The sequence below is a fragment of the Brachypodium distachyon genome, chromosome 2, assembly GCF_000005505.3.
Source record: "Brachypodium distachyon strain Bd21 chromosome 2, Brachypodium_distachyon_v3.0, whole genome shotgun sequence".
NCBI classification, from domain to species: Eukaryota; Viridiplantae; Streptophyta; class Magnoliopsida; order Poales; family Poaceae; genus Brachypodium; species Brachypodium distachyon.
Window position 1 is genome coordinate 1,041,178 of NC_016132.3, and position 21,574 is coordinate 1,062,751.

General features: G+C 45.4%; 6 protein-coding genes across 7 annotated transcripts; 1 reads left to right on the forward strand and 5 right to left on the reverse strand.

Annotated features, from left to right (window-relative positions):
- Positions 1-337: 337 nt before the first annotated feature.
- LOC100846082 lies at positions 338-2,944 on the reverse strand. The gene is made up of 2 exons (XM_003565223.4): positions 2,108-2,944; positions 338-1,969 (listed from the first exon to the last, which is right to left on the reverse strand). The coding sequence occupies exons 1-2, from the start codon at positions 2,232-2,234 to the stop codon at positions 726-728; spliced, it is 1,371 nt and encodes a 456-aa protein (XP_003565271.1). The 5' UTR covers positions 2,235-2,944; the 3' UTR covers positions 338-725.
- A 171-nt stretch (positions 2,945-3,115) lies between these two features.
- Positions 3,116-10,342, reverse strand: LOC100836760 (leucine--tRNA ligase, chloroplastic/mitochondrial). The gene is given in 20 exon segments (XM_024460233.1): positions 3,116-3,525; positions 3,867-3,998; positions 4,303-4,380; positions 4,878-5,055; positions 5,146-5,318; positions 5,396-5,497; positions 5,581-5,658; positions 5,921-6,021; positions 6,024-6,133; positions 6,389-6,468; positions 6,628-6,822; positions 6,905-7,166; positions 7,593-7,747; positions 7,816-7,882; positions 7,971-8,194; positions 8,333-8,437; positions 8,648-8,767; positions 9,418-9,474; positions 9,565-9,709; positions 10,062-10,342. Coding segments are annotated over 20 exon segments (2,877 nt in total). The 3' UTR covers positions 3,116-3,291.
- Positions 10,343-10,607: 265 nt separating this feature from the next.
- LOC100840915 (alanine--tRNA ligase) lies at positions 10,608-13,807 on the reverse strand. The gene is made up of 8 exons (XM_003567652.3): positions 13,540-13,807; positions 13,267-13,419; positions 13,029-13,144; positions 12,757-12,846; positions 12,461-12,563; positions 12,316-12,390; positions 11,717-11,812; positions 10,608-11,004 (listed from the first exon to the last, which is right to left on the reverse strand). Exons 1-8 carry the CDS (start codon positions 13,630-13,632, stop codon positions 10,945-10,947), a joined length of 786 nt encoding a protein of 261 aa, XP_003567700.1. The 5' UTR covers positions 13,633-13,807; the 3' UTR covers positions 10,608-10,944.
- A 152-nt stretch (positions 13,808-13,959) lies between these two features.
- On the reverse strand, positions 13,960-15,361 carry LOC100843348. Its single transcript, XM_003567661.4, has 4 exons — positions 15,001-15,361; positions 14,702-14,884; positions 14,548-14,607; positions 13,960-14,428 (listed from the first exon to the last, which is right to left on the reverse strand). The coding sequence occupies exons 1-4, from the start codon at positions 15,235-15,237 to the stop codon at positions 14,141-14,143; spliced, it is 768 nt and encodes a 255-aa protein (XP_003567709.1). The 5' UTR covers positions 15,238-15,361; the 3' UTR covers positions 13,960-14,140.
- Positions 15,362-15,977: 616 nt separating this feature from the next.
- LOC100844875 (fruit protein pKIWI502) lies at positions 15,978-18,604 on the forward strand. Its single transcript, XM_003567666.4, has 5 exons — positions 15,978-16,635; positions 17,127-17,226; positions 17,302-17,397; positions 17,473-17,553; positions 18,040-18,604. Exons 1-5 carry the CDS (start codon positions 16,151-16,153, stop codon positions 18,100-18,102), a joined length of 825 nt encoding a protein of 274 aa, XP_003567714.1. The 5' UTR covers positions 15,978-16,150; the 3' UTR covers positions 18,103-18,604.
- A 208-nt stretch (positions 18,605-18,812) lies between these two features.
- On the reverse strand, positions 18,813-21,136 carry LOC100846913 (sarcoplasmic reticulum histidine-rich calcium-binding protein). Of its 2 annotated transcripts, none has more exons than XM_010232086.3 (3): positions 20,980-21,136; positions 20,515-20,576; positions 18,813-19,885 (listed from the first exon to the last, which is right to left on the reverse strand). In XM_010232086.3, exon 3 carries the CDS (start codon positions 19,855-19,857, stop codon positions 19,033-19,035), a length of 825 nt encoding a protein of 274 aa, XP_010230388.1. In that variant the 5' UTR covers positions 19,858-19,885; positions 20,515-20,576; positions 20,980-21,136; the 3' UTR covers positions 18,813-19,032. The 2 variants fall into 2 exon arrangements, with proteins under 2 accessions (XP_010230388.1, XP_003567721.1); XM_003567673.4 differs by having other exon boundaries at positions 18,813-19,919.
- Between the last annotated feature and the right edge of the window lie 438 nt (positions 21,137-21,574).

Consider the following 21,574-nt stretch of genomic DNA (forward strand, 5'->3'; position numbering starts at 1 on the left):
TGGAGTGGTATTACATTGCTCTTGTGTGTGGTACAAATGAAATTGCACGGTTGTTTGGAACTGCAGAAAACTAGAGATTGGAGGAAAGATTTTAACAATTCACGCCAAAGCTGCAAAGGCATCTTCAAAGATGAAATCAGCATGATGAGATGACTCGTTGAAACAGGTTTTTCAAAGCGTCAGTCGGGTGATATTTGCTTCAAATTGTGTTGTGGAATGGTATTACTTTGCTTGCTTTTGTGTGTGGTACGATGGAAATTGCACGGCCGTTCGGGACTAGAAAACTGCAGATTTGAGGAAAGATCTAAAATTCACGTGAAAGCCGCAAAGAAAGAAGTACAAACTGAAAAGAAAGTTGCTAATATGAATGGGTTGATCAAAGCACATAATTGTGATGGAAACACCAACAGTCAGTCAGTACTAGTAGCCTGTAATTGCGGCTTGTGTCAAACCACTGGCATGGAACTCCGATGGATACGGATATGAATGAATTTTTGCTAGTATTAGGAGTAGTTTCAATTCCAGTTCAGAATGTTCCTTACAAGTTTGAACCCCACTTTCATCTTGTGCTGTGATATGCCCACTCCTTGAATCTTCCCCAGGATTGATGTCCACCGTCGTTATTAGCACGCTCAACATCCCTGATTTGCAATCAAGCTAATTTTGTCTCGTCTGCCATAGCCCAAGCTTTTGCTGTAGCATCTACGGCCTGCAGAGTTAGTAGTCTAGTGGCGAAGAAGCTCGAGCGCGCGCGACAAGGCGCCACGGAACCGAGCGACGTCGAGCGTCACGTTCTGGCCGACGAGGTACGCCGACCACAGCGCCAGCCACCCTTCCTTCCTCACGGCCGGCGGCTCCGCCAGCACGCGCGCCGCCTGCGAGCTCTCCTCGACGGCGATGTTGTACTGCACATAGCCGAGCCCCATGTCGCGTGCCGGGGCGCCAAAGGCCTCCACGGCCGCTGCTTCCAGCCCGCCCAGCGGCACCACCTGCACCACCACGGCCCCCGCCGGGAGGAACACCAGGTTGGTCAGCACGGCGCCGTGCAAGCACACCAGCACGTCGCACGAGTTCACCAGCCGCGCCAAGGCGGCCAGGTCTGACTGCTGGTCTGCCTCGCCGACGACCACATTGTAGCCCAGTATGGATGCAGTCCTGGCAATGGCGTCGACGTTGGTGAACGCCCGTGTTGCCTTCCGTGATATGATGAGAAGCCTGGGCCGGTGGTGGCTCTCGACACCACTGCCGCCATTGTTGTTATCGTTGCGTGGCAGCTGGATGGCTCTGTCTCGCTCGAGGCCGTAGGATGTCCGGGCAAGGCGGGCGAAGTCGGCCATGGAGTAGCGCCCGCCGACAGTCTTGGCGGCGTCGATACTCATCTCCTTGTGGAATCTGAGGCCTACGATCACGTGACGGTAGCAGAGCACCTCTGAACTCCGCCGGTTCATGTCGATGATGGCGTGGCGGGAGAGCATGCGGAGCAGTGGCTGGTACTTGTCGAGCCACCACGATGGAGCGTCGCTGACGAGGAAGTGCACTTCGCCGTGGAACCGGCTGGCGGTGATGAACAACGGCACGAGCACATCAGTGAAGTCGTGGAACATGTTGCCCGCATAGCCGCCAGCCGAGAAGATAACAGCAGGGGCGGCACTCTCCGCCGTGCAGCCTGACGGAGCATGACGCAATGACGACGAGGCGACGACTGACAGCGACACCTCAGTGACGCTGGAGAGCGCGTGGCGGTCGTTCTTCCTCGCGTGCGGCTTCATCCTCCATGACCGACGCCTGATGGTGGGATGGAGGAAGACGATGGTGGTGTTGGGAAGGAAAACCCGGACGTCGCCTTTCAGCTCGCAGACGTCTGACCTTGGGCTTGACATGTCACAGAACAGCGCTGCTCCATCTGCAGAGCCCGTCTGTTCTCCCAGTGTCATTGAAGACACTGAACCAACTGAAAACAGCAACCTCACTGCAACCTCAAAAAAAAAAAGAGTTAAAACATCAGACAGGCAGAAACAAGACACCAAGATGTTTTCCTTTTCTAGCAACTGCCAGGAGCGGTCTATATTCATTAATATGACGAAACACTGATCCAACATCAACTTACATGTTTGAAGAGGAACTGCAAGCCTGAACATCGTCATGAGCGAAATCGGCGCAAGAATGCATCCTGCAAACAGCGCCAATCCGACCTTCACAGTGAAACTGCTGATGACCTTCTTCTCACTCGGCATCTTGCAATGCTGGGATCCTCGTCTATAACTAATCAACAAAAGAGTAGCAAGGACTTTCTGTGCTTATATCCATCTTCACCAGCTCTGTTAGTTCAAGCATCAACTTAAACAGGTAATGTTTGTTAGGGAGATCTCTTAGGACTCAACAGCAGAATATGCAGCTAAGGCCTAGAATAGATTTTATATGTTGTGTAAAGTTGGACGAGCAAACTCCACCAGGGTAAAGGCGCAACAAATGAAGCAAGTCATGTGTCACTCTCACCTTTTGTATTGGTAGGGACAAGGAATGGCACAATTATGTCTCTCTTGCAGTTAAAAGTCTCCAGGTTTGTTACACTATACAGTAAAGTTTTGCATACCTGACGACTGATGGTATCCCGAGACCAAAGCAGATAAATCTCCAGAACAAAATAACTCAAGTACGGGGAACAGGCTTGCAGGTCTCATATCATAACGATTCCACATACCTAAATAAAATTTAGTGCAGAAAACAGAACATGATGCAGAAGAAGTAATCAGAACATGTTCAGCGGAATCTGAAGATATACCTGTTCAGACAAAGTTGTATATCAGTCTAGCAGAATAATTGGTGGACACACACGGATGTGCCAGATCTGTGTAAACGTCTACATCAGTGCAACAGTTCATATGTTAGCTGTAACACTGAAGAAAGTACTGCTTCAATCAGGTCGTCCAGCTCGTTGTTAGAATAACTACATGGAGGATTCTGCTCACAGTCAAATCATCCTTGCCTAAATGTGAAGCAACTATGCACTGAGCAGCAGCAGAATTGCAGAAATAAATGGGCAAACATATTCAGTTAGGTTCAGTAGTACTTTTAGTAACCCAACAGAATTTTAGAGTTCAAGTGTAACCTTGCATTTCACTTCTCAAAAAAGCTTCTGCAGATTTCCACTAAAAGTTGTATTCGATGACAGTACAAAAATGCTAGAAAGAATGAAAATTTACAAATCTGCGGCGTCCCAATTATCTCTATCAACTACTCTCCCAGGATTCATAGCAAGATCTATGGAAATTGGAAAATCAAGAGCAATAATCAGGTCCTAGCCTTTTGTTGATCTAGTATAACATTTAAGATCCTTCCAGGCACATAAATTCTCTTTCTGATGCCTTTCCCATCCAAATATTTGGAGAGTTTATCATCTGTGGCTGCTATTTGGAATGCATCATTCTCAGAGCACTCTTTGTCAACAAGGATTGTACCCCTAGTCTTCCCATTGATCTGGACTGGTAGTACAAGCTTTGATTCCTTCAAATAATCACTTTTTGCCTGGACAGGAAACACTTAATCAAATTTTCTGATGTGCCATGAAACAAAATTCCACACCTTGGTGACATTTTAAAAATAAGCACATATGTTGAATAGGCAAATATGATAGCAATCCAAAAAGATGCCCCTAATAAAAGGTATAGCTAGCAATTCATCAGTAACTGCTAGGTAACAGCTTTCAACCCATGAGAGTTTGTTTTATGCATAAATAATTATCCTGCCCACCTACTCAAACAGTCCAACCTTTCTGACAAAATTCTCATCTTCAAACACATCAGCAATTTATGGGCGCTTGGCTGCAATGGGGTGACGTGCAGGAGAAGGAAATGTTTAAAGCTTACCTCTGGAAACTGTTCATGAGCCAATGATTTTGAGTGTCCAAGGCGAAACCAAAGCTCCTCAGTCAAGTGTGGTGCAAAAGGTGAAAGCAGCAGAACAAAGGATTCAATGACCGACTTAGGTTGGGTGTCCCACTGCAAAAGAAAGACAATGTCACGTCAGCTTCTTCTATAAATGATGTGGAATGTGCAACCAGAGAAGTTGAAAAGTATGTTTGCTAAAAGACACACGTTTGATTGCCAGTACTGTTTGAAACAGATGATATCTTCTTCCTTTTTGTGCTTACACTGAATACTCTCAGACATAAACATCCTATGAAATTTACTGACCAGTTTACAGGATATTCTGTGCTAATATACTTTACCAGGTATAACCTGAATAAATGAATGATGAGATACTGCATGCACTAAATGGATGTAAAGATGATGCCTGATTTACCTTATATGCGGCATTCACAAATTCCATCATTGCAGAAATTGCAGTATTAAATCTAGTTTCCTGAATTTCCTCCGAGACCTGGAAACGAAAACATTACACGTTTGACAGGAGTCAAAAGTAATTATCATCGCAACAACATAACTTGAGATCACTTCCCAATTATGTGTTGCACTAAGATCATACTGAAGATTGGAAAAAAAAATGTATAGGACTTTCGGTAACAACCAGGTGGGCCAAAGTCCATCTATACGTGGGCAAAGATTGCACATGGTAACTGATATAGAGGTACAAAATAAGGTAGTAAGGTTTCGTTTGTTTGCTCCACCCTCATACTGGAATCATAGTGAGTTCCAAAATTAATTGAAATGATAGGCGGTATGAGTTCTAAAAATGTACAGATTCTTTTTTCCACGCCAAATTAGATGCCCAAATGAACATAGTGTATCTTAGTTTCTCAGTTATTGTGTACTTGGAAGTTGAAACATGGTAGGAGTTCCCGAACCAAATAGGCAAAGAGATAATAAATCCAACAATTTGCATGATGTTATTTCACCTTGGTGACAACTGTGACCTACCCTTGCAATGCATTTGTGAAGAACTCGAAGCTGCTCAAAGGTTGGTTCATCATCGGTGACTATAGTTCCATCTTTATATGATCCATCCGATGATGGTGCACCAACTACAAGTCTCCAAGTCCTACTTAGAAACCGATGCACGCCTTCAATTCCACCTGTGCTCCACGTTTTCGAATCTCTGTAGGCATCAAATATTCTGTTAAGTTTCTGAAATAGTTTTATTTCATCTGTAAAATTCAGTGCAACTTTTTGAGTGAAAGAAAAATACCTCAATGGTCCCATGAACATTTCATATAAGCGGAGAGAATCGGCACCATATTCTGAAACCACATCATCAGGGTTGATGACATTTCCTCGACTTTTACTCATTTTGTAGGCACGGGCATTTAGACGTATGTTTGGATCATCCTTCAGCACAAAGTGATCTCCAATTTTTGTGACCTTAAAAACATAGAATCAAGCAAATATCAATCTCCAAACTTTTATTATCCAAGTGGCATACAAGGACCAGAGCAGACCTTTTCTGCAGGTACTTTTTCTTGGTAGTAATCAATCAAACTTGCGTCTGAATCTGCAGAAACCCATCCGCCTTCGCTGTCTTTATATGCAGTATACTCAACCTGTTACAATATCTATTAGTTAGGAACATCAAAATGCACAATGAAGATGCAGAACGCCTCAAAGAAAATATAGCTCCACCTACTTCCCCTAGTATTAATCCTTGATTTATCAGGCACTTGAAGGGCTCTTTAGTGGAGACCACACCAATATCATACAGAACCTACAGACATCATTTGGTTAGAAGAAACATAGGGCCAAACGATATTACTAGATTTGTGTACTAGAGGACAACATCATAATAATTCATGGTAAGAATTGGAGAAGCAAAACCTCATACAATTGCACAGGTGGCAAGCTGATAGCAACGACAAAAAAGTTAAGCTATATGATTTGCATACATTTCATAAGTCGAGTCACAAACTTTCCCATAGTCTTCAAGGGAATTATAGAAGGGGAGATGTTTGTATTTGAAAAAAAAGAACCTTATGCCAAAATCTCGCATAAAGCAAATGCAAGACAGAGTGTTCAGCACCACCAACGTAGATGTCAACGGGGCCCCAATAACTGCATGATACAAACCAAAGTTATACACGCATCCCCTTCTGGAGATCATATATGAAAGAAGTATGCACCTTTCTTTAGCCTTGTCAACCAATGTGCTGGAATTTTTTGGATCCATGAATCTCAAATAATACCTGCATAACCATTTGAAACATGGAAAATGCAACGGTTCAGAAGGCACTCACAAACACAAGGAACGATGATGCTTATAATTGCAATACTAAGGTGAGCATGGGAAACTGTACTCATGTTGGAGCCAATTATGAATATGTATACAGTACACTACGATAAAAGGTTCCTACTTCCTACTATAAAACACAACTTGTCTAAGTAATTACAGCTTATTAGCTTAGTATTAATAGCTGAAAGTATATCATGACAAAAGTTACCAGCATGAGCCAGCCCATTGTGGCATGGTGCTTGTTTCTCTTCTTGCAGGCTTCCCAGTTACAACATCGGTGGTTTTAACCTGAAAAGGCAGCAGAACATTTTAATGTGCTGTGTATGAGCAAATCTAAATGAAACTCAACACAAATATGTTTATGCCAATTTACTAAAAAGCAGTTGCTTCTATTAGATATCTTGACCTCAAGTAGCGAGGTATATGTTAATTGTTGAAAACACATACCCACTCTGTTGCTTTGGTCAAAGGGGGCTCCCCAGTACCAGTGGGAGTGAAGTCATCCAGTTCCGGAAGAGTTAAAGGCAACTCGTTTTCTGAAAGAGGCACCATTTCATTGCTATCATCAAGGTAAACCACAGGGAAAGGTTCGCCCCAATAGCGCTGTCTAGCAAAAAGCCAATCTCGAAGCTTGTAGTTTACCTAGTAATTGGATCTGCTCAATTAATTGATGACGAAAGAAGCATCTGGAATGCTATCTGATGAAGTGGGAAAAGGAATGCACCTTTTTCTTTCCAAAGCCATTACTCTCTACCCAATCAGTAACTTTTAGAGCAGCATCTTGGGAAAGCATGCCATTGATATTTAATCCAGATGAAGAATCGGATGAGTTCATCATGATACCATCATCTGCATAAGCCTCCTTAGGATCACAATTGCCATTGGGTGGATTTACAACTTTAATGATTGGAAGTTCATATTTCAAGGCAAATTCATGGTCACGGGAATCATGTGCAGGCACTGCCATGATAGCCCCAGTGCCGTAGCTGCAAAGCAGTGAATATTAGCTTAGGGAGAGCAAAGCTAACATGTAAAACAAGGTTTTCATTTTTCTCAGTATTAGTTAAATTGACAGAGATAACAACCTATAATTCTTTGGCCAATTTACTGAAAATTTTGTCAAGCCCATTTACGTGTATCTGGATAAAGCAAGTTCAAAATGGGCAGAAAAAGTAAATAATAACAACAATTCAAACTGAAGTAGACAAACTGGATTCGACAACTGGACTCTTGTGTTAAATGCTACAATAAGCAGCATGAAGTATTTATTGTTTACATGTAGAATTCTAGGTTTCACTACAAGCCTGTGAAGTCTAGACTTTCTAGAACTTCAATTTCTTAAGAGCATGAAAACAATGATGATGCACAACACAACAATGAAAGAAACAAGAGACAAACATAAATTGACAAACCTTCCCAAGACATAATCTGCCACCCAAATTGGAATAATCTTCCCAGTTGCTGGGTTCTTAGCATAAGAACCACTGAAAACTCCGGTTTTTTCCTTCTGAAGTTCAGTTCTCTCAAGTTCACTCTTTCTTGTAGCAACTTCTGTGTATTCCTCTACCTGCTTTTCCAATTAGTCCATATTAAAGTTCAATGACGCTGAAGTAAGAACATGAGAAAAATACATACATGTCCACGTTGTTCCTCAGACGTTAGAGAAGGCAACAGAACATGCTCAGGTGCCACAACGAGATATCTGCAGCAGAAAAGGCAGTTCAATATTTTCCTGGATCTAGAAACTGAAACAAGTTGGCACTGATGAAAAAAGAATCCAGAATACACACGTTGCACCAAAAATGGTGTCAGGCCTTGTTGTATAAATTGTCAATTTAGCACCTAAATCATGTCCTTCCTGGTCAACTGCACAGAATTCAAGCTCAGCACCTTCTGATCTCCCTATCCAATTTCTTTGCATTTCTTTTATGCTCTCAGGCCAATCGAGATCATCCAGATCCTCAAGAAGTCGATCAGCATAAGATGTTATCCTCAGCATCCATTGGCGCATTGGCTAGACAACAGAATATAAAGTGGGTAATATAATATGTCTTTTGTAGAAAGGTGTTGAGCAACAGGTTCATTGACATAGCAGAACATAGATAGAAAAAAAAGGATATGCTAAACTGAAAGCGGATTACTGACACCATACCTTTCTTATAACAGGATAACCACCACGTTCACTGACACCATCAATTACTTCTTCATTCGCCAGAACAGTTCCAAGAGCAGGGCACCAATTAACCGGTACCTCGGCCTGATTGTAAGATATGAATGCCAGCCTAAAAATCATTGAAAACCACAGATACAACACTAAGAACTTAAAAACAGAATCCTAAAAATGAATGGTACAAAGCAAATGACCACTTGAAATAAAATAAATGCAAAACAGGAAAGTGTCATATCAAACGATGAACGTGTTTGGAACTCAATATATCCAACAAGCAAGGACACTGGTAGTTCTAACCTGGTAAGCCAGTCCTCTTTTCAGTAGTTGAAGAAAAATCCATTGCGTCCATTTGTAGTAGGCCGGTTCTGTTGTGGAGATTTCACGATCCCAGTCGTATGAGAAACCTAATGATTTAAGCTGCGACACAAGAAATCATTCTCCTAATGAATCACCAGTAGTCAAAGTACCACATCAACATTTAACTTTTGTTTTCACGTAAGAACAGTCACATGCTTTATATCTTGTTCATGGTAATTACAAATGAAGGAGCAAGTTGGTTGTAAACTGTGTGACTCATAGAAGTACTACTTGAATCGTGGCAAAGAGCATGAAGGACTTCCACAGTATGAGCCACGGGATATGTATGGCGAGGTAAACTAATAGAAATGATCACATACTGATCAATCAGAACAAGGACCCTACAAGCATCGCAGGGGAAGAGCTCATCTAAAGAGCTGTAGTAAGTTATAATGCATCCACGATTACGCCGTTACAACTTACAAAGACCTTTTTGGCTAAATGGATAATGTCATATTTGCAATGTAGCTTAAATGCCATGCATAACTTAGTAGCAGAGCTAATACAGCCAGCAAGAGGTACTCTGTTTTGGTTATGCAAACCTAGTGGACAAGAAACGCTCGAAATTGTAGGTGCAAAGCATATCTAATTGGCAGACCCAAATGAAGCATGAGAGCATAGTTGACTGGTTAATGCAAATCTGTAATATCTACTAAACCTTGGAAGCAAGAGACGCAACATAACATAGTATGCGTTATATTACGGTTTACCTGTGTGCGGAAGCGGTCAATGTTCTGTGCAGTCGTAAACTTAGGGTGGGTTCCCGTCTGCACAGAGTATACCGTTCAGATCACAGAACTTACGAACAAGAATAAGCTCAACAACGAGCTAGACCCTGGATGAGGATTTCAAATTACCTGGATAGCATACTGCTCAGCAGGAAGACCGAACGCATCCCATCCCATCGGGTGCAAAACGTTGAAGCCTTGCATACGCTTGAACCTCGACAGAATGTCGGTCGCCGTGTACCCAAGGGGGTGCCCAACATGCAGCCCGGCGCCACTGCACAACAAAGTTTTTTGACAGAATGTGAAGCACCAAACAAACATCATGTATCTAATTGAAGGTTAGTACTTAGTAGGATTTTTAAATTCCGGATGAGTTTATGTACTATCTGGTAAAACTAAATTACACCCTTGTGTCCTAGAACTCAGGCCGACCACAACCCATTTACAGCACCGCATGCACATCGCATAGCATTACACGCTACGCAAAGTCACAATAAACTCAAAACAATTCGCAATGCAATGCAAGCACAAATTCGTGGCTGGAGTAGCTAAGTAGAACACGTAGACACGTAGTCCGAGCGATTCGAGCACGGACCTCGCGGCGGAGGAGAGACTCGACGGAGTACCTGGGGTAAGGGAACATGTCGAGGATGTAGCACTTGGGCTTGGAGGTGTCGAGGCCGTCGCCGAGGTCCGGGGTGCGGAAGGTGCGGTGCTCCTCCCAGTGCGCCTGCCACCTCGGCTCGATCTCGTCGTACGGGTACGCCCTCCTCGCCTTCCCCGCGTCCGCGTCCGCGACGGCGCGGCAGCGGCAGAAGCGGCGAGCCCGGCGCGGCGGGAGGACGCGGACGGCGAGCGCGGGTGGCCGCGCGTGGAGCTGGAGCGGCGGACGCGTCGCGAGAGCCATCGGGGTCCTGGGTTCGGGCAGGACGGGCGAGGAGCAGCGGGAGGGTGTGGAGAAGGAAAATATGAAGGGGGAGCGGGAGGTGGCTCTGCGGGAAGGAAGAAGGAGACGATGAGAGCTTTGGGATAAGGTTTTGGAATTGGCCCATTTCTGTACTACTACTTTAAGGTTTTAGAAACAATTTTCTAGCCTTCTAAAAATAAACAATTTGCTACTCGTCTGATCCATAATAACTGTCGCTGATTTAGTACAAAGTTGTACAGAGTACTAAAAAAACAGAGAATGATCGTATATTTCACACAAAAAATAACATCTGGATTTTTCTCATGACACCTTTATTTTATTTTTGTTATACACCCCCACAGAAGTTAAAGAGCACTAGTTTTTCGGGCATCGAATAATAATACCACGAAAAGCATGAAGCAAAGTTATCATAAAATGTTACACGTGATAATCTATTTTGTCCCTCCAGATGGCACATGTCTTGTGTGATCCCTAAAACAGTGTCTATGAAACGATAATGCCAAGCCTTCTGAATCACTGAGTAACAATCATCCCTTCACTTCTCTGAGAAATCCCATGGTGCGAAGGACGTGTGGAAAAGATCATAGGCTGATGCTGTAGGAGACTTTGGTAATGCCTTTCTTGACTCGCATATTTGTGACCTGGAGCATGGCAGATGAAATCAGTCTGATATATGAAAGGGCGGGACAAAGCAAATGATCAGACGACCATGTGCCAAAACAAAATCGAAGTGAATGTATTTCTAGTGTAACTTCTCTTATTTATTTATTTTGACACAATTGAATGCTTAGACCATTATGTTGCTTTAGTTCATTTCCTAAAGTCCGCAGATTTATTGATTACTCTTACCAAACAGTCATGTTATATAAGCTGAGGTAGTAAGTCATTTCGGCCAATGCTACTTGTATGAGTTTATGACCTGGATTTTTTTAATCGAAAGTGCAATAGTTGGACTTCATAGTTTGCTACTGTAATTGACTGTTATTCTGGCCTTGAAATCTCCCCCAAAGGTCAAACTGGCCTATTGAAAAAAAAAGTCCTTCAAAGCATGTTGCTTATACTGTGGAGCTGACTAGCTGAGCACAGTTAAACAGAGATGAGAGTCGATCAATATACAGGGACTAGCCCTCTAGCAGCATCAAACACTTCTGGATGTCCATTTTTCATGAATATTGCTCAAAACTACCATCTGCATTATCCCAACCATCGTCAACAGGACTATATGTTTAAGTTCTATTTTAAACTCGTTGTCAGCCTCAGAGAAGCCACTCAACACTCATAGTTTCTGAGCTGGGTAGTTTTTATGACTTGCAGTTACGTTTTCAGGAAATTTTGTTAGGCCAGAGAATCTACCTTTAGGTTGCCGATGTCTGCGATATCAGCTACATGAGTGCCACCACAGGGACAACCAGGATGATCACCAAATTTCACAATGCGGGGAGTGCTATCCTGTAATAGAAGGCAACAGAGAACGTTATTTAATTCATAAAAGTGCTGGAGTTAGAGAAAAACAAAACTGAAGGATGGAATTTACACTAATGGCACTATCAATATAACAGGATTGATGTTTATAAAGCAGGATAAAACTCGAAACTAATAGTAGATGTTAATAAGCACTCTTGGATTATTCCAGACAATAGTTATTTTGCCGATTCTTGATTTCTTTGAGAATTCAAGATGGACTCCCAACAGAATTCAAACACTCTGCAAATTTTAGATGCAACCAAGCATGCTTTCAAATTGAATTCTTTTTGCCAGTGTCAAACAGATGCATGTCAATAAATCATGAGATATGAAATATTTCTGCAATTTTTGAAAGGACATTAAAATGGAATATTAACTACTGAGAAGTCATCCAAACATACATGAACTATCCATGATGTTGGGTGAGTATACATTAGTACAAGCAACACAAATTTGCGTAAAAGGAGTACATAACCGGACGAACTAACTTCTGGAATGTAGCTAGGCAGAGCACCTCCACATAATTTAGCTGCCTCCTCATAAGGAAAAACAGAGACTAAAACCTGCAACATGAGTAAGTAATTAAACATCTCAAGCTTTGTACTTTTATATGTTAAGTTTCTTATGTTCTACCTTCTCTCCTTTTGAAATCAGCTCATTTGCCACTTTTTCCAACTCTTGTTTCTTAACCTGCAATTGATCTGGTGGAACAACTCCTTTATACTCAACGAAAGGTCTGCAATGCACAAAAGCCAAACAGCATACTCAGTAATTTAGTTCTGACCAAGATAGCAAAAAATTGACATCAACTGGAGTGCCTGTAGCGAGTAAAGAAAACATACATAAAAGCTGGAGCTAGAGACAATCAATCAGAGGTACAGAGAACAGTACAATGAAGAACCTAAAAAAAAAAGTAGCCATGCTCATACCCATCAGGAAAATGGTATCCTTTCCCAGGTTCGAAGTGAAGGCCAGCATTGCTCACACAGAAGTCCAATAAATGCCCTGCAGAATGAAGCCTGCAGCATTATACAGGTTTAGCACAAACAACAGTCACGAAAATTGCAGAGCAAGGCAAATACTGAATACATAACGGAAAAACGGTGCTGGTTGGAGATCATGTAAACTCCCTCTCCCCTGCTGAATTGCTAACACAGAAGACAGACATCATGAATGGTCTGCTATCGTGCGCGCTCCATACCTGGAATTTAGGTTGCGCCGTTCCACGTCGATTTCCAAGGTAACATTCTGCCCTTCGATGAGCTCTGTTCTGCAGCCATCTCCAGCAGCATCCTCGAATCTCCCGTAGTGGAAAACCTAGACATCAACGTAACACAGACGAGTCTCAAATGGCAAAATATTCAGCACGCTGCCAATGATCGGTTCACAAGTTCTGAGTCCCCCTCTTTACGGATCGCGAAAGTCTCGGTTCTTCTCACCACCCCATCCTTCATGCGCACATCCTCCACGAGGAACCTGGCGCCGGCTCCGGCTCCGGCGGCGGAGATGACCCCGGTGTCGGCCGGCTGGCCGCCGCCCTGCGGGTGGAAGATGGTGGCGTCCAGCACCACCGCGCGCCGGCCGCCCTCCTCCTGCCGGCACACCCATACAGGAATCAGGGTCCTCCTAGGGTTTTGACTTTTGAGCCTCACGGAAGCTCGACCGGTGTGAGTACCCTGAGGAGAGAAGAAGAGGAAGGGGGGCAGCAGAACCTGGTGGAGGGAGAGGACGGCAGCTTGGGAGTGGACGGCCCACATGTCGTCGAAGTACGCCAGTCTCGTAGTAGGCCCCGCAGCCGCCGCCATGGTCCCGCCGCCGCGGAGGTGGGCGCCGCGCCGCGCGCGCGCGCCGATCGTAAGGGACCGGGTCTCCGAGGTAGTGCGGCTGCTGCTGGCTCCGAGTGGTTCAAACGTGCAGTAAAAAGAAGCAAAGCCAATCCGATTACGGCCGGGGCTAAGGTGAAAATGATGTTCCAATTGCAGGTTTGGTTCCCGGAAATTTCCAGGTGATCATCATGAATTTGGATCCACAAGTAAGTATTTTGACTGGTTCTGAACTTTCCTTCTGAGTTCTGTTCTGCCAACGAAACAAAACAGAGACAACACACACACAGAGAGACAGACAGCAGCTCAAAGGGAAGACAAGTATCTTGGGTTGAATCTTAGCGAGTCCATACGGATCAAAAACCTTGACTAAAAGTGCTACAAAGTATGAAGATGAAATAATACATTAGCTATACACTAGGCAAAGAGAAGGATTCTGTTTCTCTTTACAGTAAGTAACGGCCTGTTACTGAACTGAACCTTCAACATTTCAGGGGACGCGCTGGCAGCGGCACCAGAAGGCGACGCCGCCGCCGCGGCCCTGGGCGACGGCGATCTCCTCGTCGACGTAGAACCAGACGAAGAAGGGGTCCTTGGTGCCCGGCTCCTCCTCACTGGCAGCGCCGAGCCCGATCTCGAGCGGGCCGAGCGGGCCGACCTTGAGGCGGAGGCGCTCGAAGACGAAGGCCAGGATCTTCTTCTTCTTCCACGACAGCCGCCCCTCGAACGTCAGGCTCCCCACCGGGCCCAGGTACACCCCGTTCTCGATCCTCTTCCCCTGCCCAATCAAAATCAAATTCGCAACACATCGATTAATTCCCCCCCAATTTGATTGCTGAACCATCCTTTGCTCATGGACATTGTTTCATCCAGTATCGCATGCCAGAAGAAGCTCACCGCGGCGTCGAAGCGCTGCACGGCGGTGACCGGGAAGTAGCTTCCTTTCTCGAGCCGGCCCTGCGATGCGATGCAAGACGGCCGTTTTAGAACCAAATCAACCAATAACACGAACTGCAATGCGAGAGCCGGAATGAAGCACGGACAGAAGAACCTGGGCGGTGAAGATGAGCATCCATGTGCGGCCGGGAGACTCGGTGCCGCCGAGCGTGCTGAAGAAGGCGGAGGTGTCGAGCTTGGCCTTCTTGATCTTGCCCAGCGCCGACAGCACCTCCGTGGCGGGCACCTTCCTCGTCTTGGCCGCCGCCTTCAGCACCGCCACGCTCTCCGCCACGGCCTGAACAAGAATCCAGCAACAAGTTCTCATCTCTCCAAACCAAATCGGAGTAGGTTTCAGGTATTTTAGGACTGACGAAAAGAAAATCAACGCTTGGCAGGGGACGAACTACTCACCGAGAGAGCGGATTCGTCGGGCGGCTGAGGGGACGGCGAGGGCTCCTCCTCGACGTCCGGCGACGCGGCGGCGGAGGCCGCGAGTGACAGGCCGCGGCTGGAGCGGCGGATGGGCCTGAGGTCGAGCTGCTGCGGTGGCGGGGGGAGCCCGCGCCCGCGTCTGAGAAGCTGCGGCGGCGAGAAGGCAGCGGGGAGCGTGGAAGAGTAGTGGAGCAGGGAGGCGGATGAAGAAGCCATGGCTGTCTTCTTTGTGTTTGGACTTCTGGTTCTTCTCCTTCCACTGGATGCCGGCGGAGGCGTAGCAAGGCAGCTGAGAGAGACGAGCCAGTGTCTGTGTGGCTGTGGAGGAAGACGGACGTGGACAAGGCCACCACTTGCCACTTGGCCACCGTTATTCGGAAACTCCACTTCCAATTTTGAGGTAAATGGAACTGGAGTACGTACGTACGATCGTATGTATTGTGGAAACAGAAGGACCAATTTTAGTAGCCGTCGTACCAAATTTCATCATTCACCGCTATTCGCATTTTTTGTGTGTGTTTTTCTTGATTCGTAGGTGGAATTCGGATGTGAGTGTTCTCACGTATAATGTATGCACCCGTCGTTTGAGTGTTTTCACGACTTTTTCGTCGGCGGATTTAAGAGGAAGATTGCGTGAATAAATTGCAAGGACACGTTGTGATGTGGTGGAGGAGGAACCGTCGGGGATAGCCAACATCTTTGCACTTGCAAACGTAGACCAAATATTAATAAAATCATGAGACTGAGGAGACAAGGTTTGTGTCTTCGATGTTCAATGTTGCCGTGCTACTTTAATCTATACACACGATGATGAAATCATCGTAATTATAGTTGGAATGTTTACAAGATACATGGCAATCATCATAATTATAGCTGTGGCAATTTTGTCGCACTACTTTGCTCGTAACGTTTACAATTTCATCTGTTCAGATAGCCTTTTTTTTTTCTTTTTCTTGTTTCTCTTCTATTCTGGGGGAGAAGTTTTCCTCCTGACCAAGGAAAAGGAGAAGAAATCAAACATGAGGCATCCTGTACAAACTTGGCTTCCTCGCGGGAGAGACAGAGATCCGGCAGCGGCACGGCAGCAGTGGCGTTCCCTCCTCCTGACCCCCTCCCGCCGCCCTCCCACATGCTCCTCCGGTCGCCGGCGGCGCGGCGGCTCCACCTGCTCCGCCCGCACCACCACCTCCTCTCCAGCGGCGCCGCCGCGGCGCTCGCGCCCCCGCCGTTCTCCCCGACCGAGTGGACGGAGGCGCCCGTCTCCCGCGTCCGCGCGGCCACGCCGGACGCATCCCTCTTCCACGTCTCCCTCGACCTCTCCGCCCACGGCTCCCTGCTCGCCTCCCACGTCGCCGCCGGCCAGTTCCTCCCCTTCCGCCTCCCCTCCGCGCCCTACCCCATCTTCCTCGCCATCTCCTCCCCTCCGCCGCCGGCGTCCGGATCCTTCGACTTCCTCGTCAAGCGCCTCCCCGGCACCCCCTCCGCGCGCCTCTGCGACCTCCGCCCCGGCGACCTCGTCAGCGTCGGCGGCAGCGTCGTCGGCCGCGGGTTCGAGGTCGGCAGGATCGCTGACGCCCGCGATGTCCTCGTCTTCGCCACCGGATCCGGGATCAGGTGCCTAGCTTACCTCACCCTTGTGCTTCTGTGACCTCCTTCATTTGCTTCTGCCTACCAATGACATGGGTCAAAACCGCATCAATTGCACTGCGGCATACACAATTGATCAAATCTTAGATGCACAATTTGTCTACATAGGCACAAATTGTACAATGCACGACGGTTTCATCAGTTACTTCCATATTTGTAACTGCAGAATCTGTTCTTAGGCTACCGCATACCAAGTTGTTGATGGGTGATTACCCATCCTTGATTGTATTAATGCTGGAGTACTTTGATTGGATGAGCAATATCCTTCCTGTGGATACATTTATCTGATCTGTTCAGTTGGAACAATGTTACTACATCTGGAATTCTGCTCTCTGCATATGCTGCATCCGTGTCAACCCATAGCTGTTGCTCATGTGTTCTCTTCAACATTTGCTCGTAGACCAAAAGCATCTGGTATTCTACTCACATATCCTCTTCTGCATTGGCTTGTTATGTAGTCCTATTCGGTCACTCATCGAATCCGGATTTGGCAAAAATAAGGAGATTGATGTGAGCCTCTTTTATGGGGTTAGAAACCTTCAGAGGATGGCGTATCAGGTAGGTGTTCATTTGGTCTACATTCCGTAGGGTTCTTTTTTCTGTCTATAACAGCAGGAGGTTGTGCTCTGACAGGAGAGGTTCAGTGACTGGGAATCGAGAGGAATAAAAATTATACCTGTTCTCTCTAGACCAGATGATCAATGGACAGGCGAGCGAGGCTATGTTCAGGTAATCTTATCTTCTCGCCATTTGGGTAGCTTATTGTGCTTCGGTGTAACTTATATGTTATGTTGCATATTGCAGAATGCTTTTTCAAGGATGAAGAAGGTTGTAGATCCTTCATCAATGGGAGCAATTTTGTGTGGACATAAACAGATGTCTGCGGTATGTGAAGCTTTCTTCTGTTTACATTTCTAACTATTGAAGCTAATGATATGGGTTGCGAACTGATTGTTTTCCATGTGTCAGAATGCTTTTTCAACACCATAACCTTCTAACAGTAGTATAGGATCAGTTTAAATTTGCTGTATATGAAGCTACATATATCTTGTGGGTCACATACTGTTATTGCTCTGGACTTGTGGTTGATGCTCTAGAGTTGATGCTACATTCAGGCTACCGGTACAAATTTGCAGCCCAGACCAAACAATTTGCAGTACCATCATTTAGAAGTTTGCAGTTACATAATATTTGAAGGATTTAAAGCCAAATTCTTTTAATATTTGGATAGTTTTGATTTGGAAACCTGTAATGATGGTGATTGTTGTCATTCAGGAGCAGTACTCCATGAGTCTGTGTGTTCATACTTCTAAACTTGCTGGCTTGGTTCTATACTTGCATGCTGATATTCCTCTATATTAATATTTGCAGGAAATTACTAGAGCTCTCGTGGCTGATGGTATGACTAAAGATAAAATCTTAACAAACTTCTGACTGCTAGTAGAACACATTTCCAGCCCTTCTGGCTCTTGTACACTTACCAGTGCAATCTGAGGGCAATTCTTTTACATCAAGTGCGACTTAAGCTCGTGAAAGAGATACAGCTACGTACTTACAAATAAGGGCAACTCATTTTCCTTCGCGTTCGGAGTTGCAATATCAACAATTTTGTTGCTGGGTGTTGATAACCTGATGTATTTATCTCAAACACTTTGTGGGCATCTGAATCCAGAGGTCCTTAGATGAGAAAATGTTTTTTAGCATCTGAGACAATACCACCACTGGGAAGGAGGTGGATGTATTCCAAAAGGCCCCCTTCAGAAAAATAGATGGAAATTTAGGTTGTATGTTTGTATGTTAATAGAATCATTTCCATGTAGCACGCCTTCAGATATGATCGGTCAGGTGTACCTGTGCTGCTGAAGTTTTGGTGTTTTAGAGATATGATATTTAACATAAATTCGAGTGGAATGCTGTGTTTTCACTCTTGGATGCATTTTTCTTTCTTTGTTCAACTTCCAAAAGAAAGTTATTTGATCTATGGATTTATATCTACCTGCTTATCATAGTTTCGAGGGACTAATGTGTGAGATATTTTATATTTCCCCTATTTATGGCGTATTCCAAGAGATCATGCGGGAGGGTAACGGCAGCAAAATTGGATCATAACAGAAGAACTCAACGAAAGAAAATGTGTCAGTGAATTTACGGTGAATAAGAACCCAAAGGTTGATATTGCACAACAAATGATGAAATAACATCTAATGTTTAAACGCCAAATGACACGAGCTAAGTTTAAACGCCAAATGACACCAATGTATCACCAGTACAACCTGAACCGCAGGACGGTCACATTATGTAAGAAAATTTAGCTCCTTCAGCACATCACTCCATTTAGTTCATTTCTTTTCTGCACACCATTTTCTAGTCAGCGTTGACACCTTCAAGGGCTTCCTGGCCATCCTTCACGACTTGCTTCTTGTCATTAGGTTCAGCGGAGTTGCTATGGCGATCATGATGGCGGTGGCGGTGGTGACCATGTCCATTCCTATGAGACCTTTTGCCATTGTTCATCTTCTCTGATTCACCGGCAGCTCCATCATCTGTCGACTCCCCCAGGGAGCGGCTCCTATGGCGCTTATGGTGGTTGGAATCTGATGGTGCATCCTCATCACTTGATCGGTGACGCTTCCTGTGTCTCGACCTGATCTTCTCCTCAGAGTCATCATCTGATGATCGGCGGTGGCGCCTACGGCTCCTAGAATGGTCCTTCTTGGTTGATCTCCGCTCTTCATCATCACTACTATAGTCTGAAGAGTCAGAATCTGATCTTGAAGAATGTCGGCGATGCCTTCTCCTGTGTGAGTGCTTCTTCCTTCGCCGTTCAACTTCAGATCCACTCCCATATTCATCGCTGTCACTCTCATCTGTCGAGTCTGAGCTCCTCCTCTTTGACCTGCGCTTGTGCCTCCTAGCATCATCAGATTCAGAGTGACCATGTTTCCTGTGCCTTCTGCGGTCTTTCCTCTTCCTATGTTTCCGATCACCATCACTCTCAGAGTCACTATCAGATTCAGAGGAAGAGTCACCTCTCCTCCTGTGCTTTCTTGACTTCAGCTTCTTCTCCTTTGCTTCAGTGGCCTTGATTGCTGCTTCCAGCTTCTGCTGCCATTTTAGTGGTGCTTCTTTCTTATCAAGGAGTCTCTTCTTCTTTTCTTCAACCATCTGCAGGAACTTCTTGGCATCCATCCAGGCGAAACAGATAAAGACTTTAAACCTGCAGGGCCGTGAAATGATGCAAGGAAGTGCATCTCATAGAAGAGAGAGAAAACACTGTTAGTTCATTGAACATCTAAAATCTAGGAATCTAGCAGAAAATTAAGTTAAGTGTGCAACCAAATCAGGCATACCAAAATATAGTGAAGCTAATCCTTGAATGTAGAAAATTTCAAGTGAGTTGAGCCTAGGATAATACGAAAACAGTACAAAACTAGATTCATGTAATTCACTTCCCTAATGTAAAAAAAGGTACCTCAAAGGTTCAAGGCTGCTAAACTTCTAGAGCTTACAAAAAAACTATGCCAACAATAGCAACCTTAGTTACCCTATGTGAGAAAGGTTGTCAATTGTTATTGATCCATAGAATAAGGTTTCTTCATATGGCATCAGGTTTAACTTGAAAGTAATACCAATTATATGTGACCGAAGGACTTAATGATTTTATGCCCCCTAAACAATTCCAAGATGCAAGCACTCAACCACACATTAGCTAAAAACCAAGCTTTTGTTAGCTACACCAACCAAGCGTTGACTAACATTCAGAAGAAAAAAAAGAGAGCTAGGAATAATTGCCGCTGGCACTAACAGAAGCACAGACAGAACATGCATGATTATACACTTTCTTACCTTGTCCTGAAGTTCCAGGTACCGAGAGAGGGTTGCTCCCGTTTCCTCCGCCCCAAATTCGCCTGCAAGAACAGAATTTCCAGGGCAACGTAAAGATTTGTTTCGAGAAAGTCTTCTACGCTAAAGGAATGATTTTTCTTTTAGAAACGCCTGAGGCGAAACGTTGGGGTCCCGAAATCACCCCCACGGAAATTCCGGGAACAACCGGAGATCCAAATCGTCGACAGAGGAAACCCTAGAATTGCAAACGAACCGACCACGGAGTTCAAAAAAAAATCGAACATCACCGCTCGGATCCAGCTCTACCCATCCCGATCCGGACCCCTACACGGTCGCGCAGCACCGCCGCGATCTAAGAACCCGCGGCCATACTACCCACCCCGGCGTTCCTTCCTTCCTAAGGATCGTCTCCCGGGGGTAGGAGACACGTAACTGGAAATTCCGGGGCAGAGACTTGCGACTCACCGGATAGATCGGAGATCGCCGGCGGGGGAGGAACGGTAGCTGCGGCGCGCTCCTGCCGCGGTCGCCGCCTCGGCCTCAGGCTCAGGGGGGAGAGGAGCGGAGAGAAGGAAGAGGACAAGTGCTACTTGGGTTGGGTTCGGTTGGGCTGCGGAGAGGAAGGCGACTTGCGATGGACCCGAACGAGATATATAGACGAAGAGCCGAGACGCTGACAGGTGGGTCCCCTTTCCTGTAAGTCGGCTGGGCTCACACGGCTGCCAAGCTTTGCTGGCCCCGTCCAATCGTCCATGGGTCCATCGTGGCCGTCGATGCCCACGGGCACGGCTCGTCTTCAAAAGTCAAGAGTCAACAGGTGAACCATGGCAAAGAAAGTATATGAGAAACACAAACATTTGAGTTCCCTCATGAAAATTTTCCTTTGTTCAAGTGAGAACCATGGCAAACAATTGCTCCATCCAACAAATCCTGCGTTTTCGAGCTGAAATCGAACAAGCTATATTTCCCCACAAAAAAAAAATCTTTATAATGTACTAGTTTCCGGTTCACAAAATGTGTTCGAACAATTTTACCTCGATGTTTACCAAGTTGTACTTAT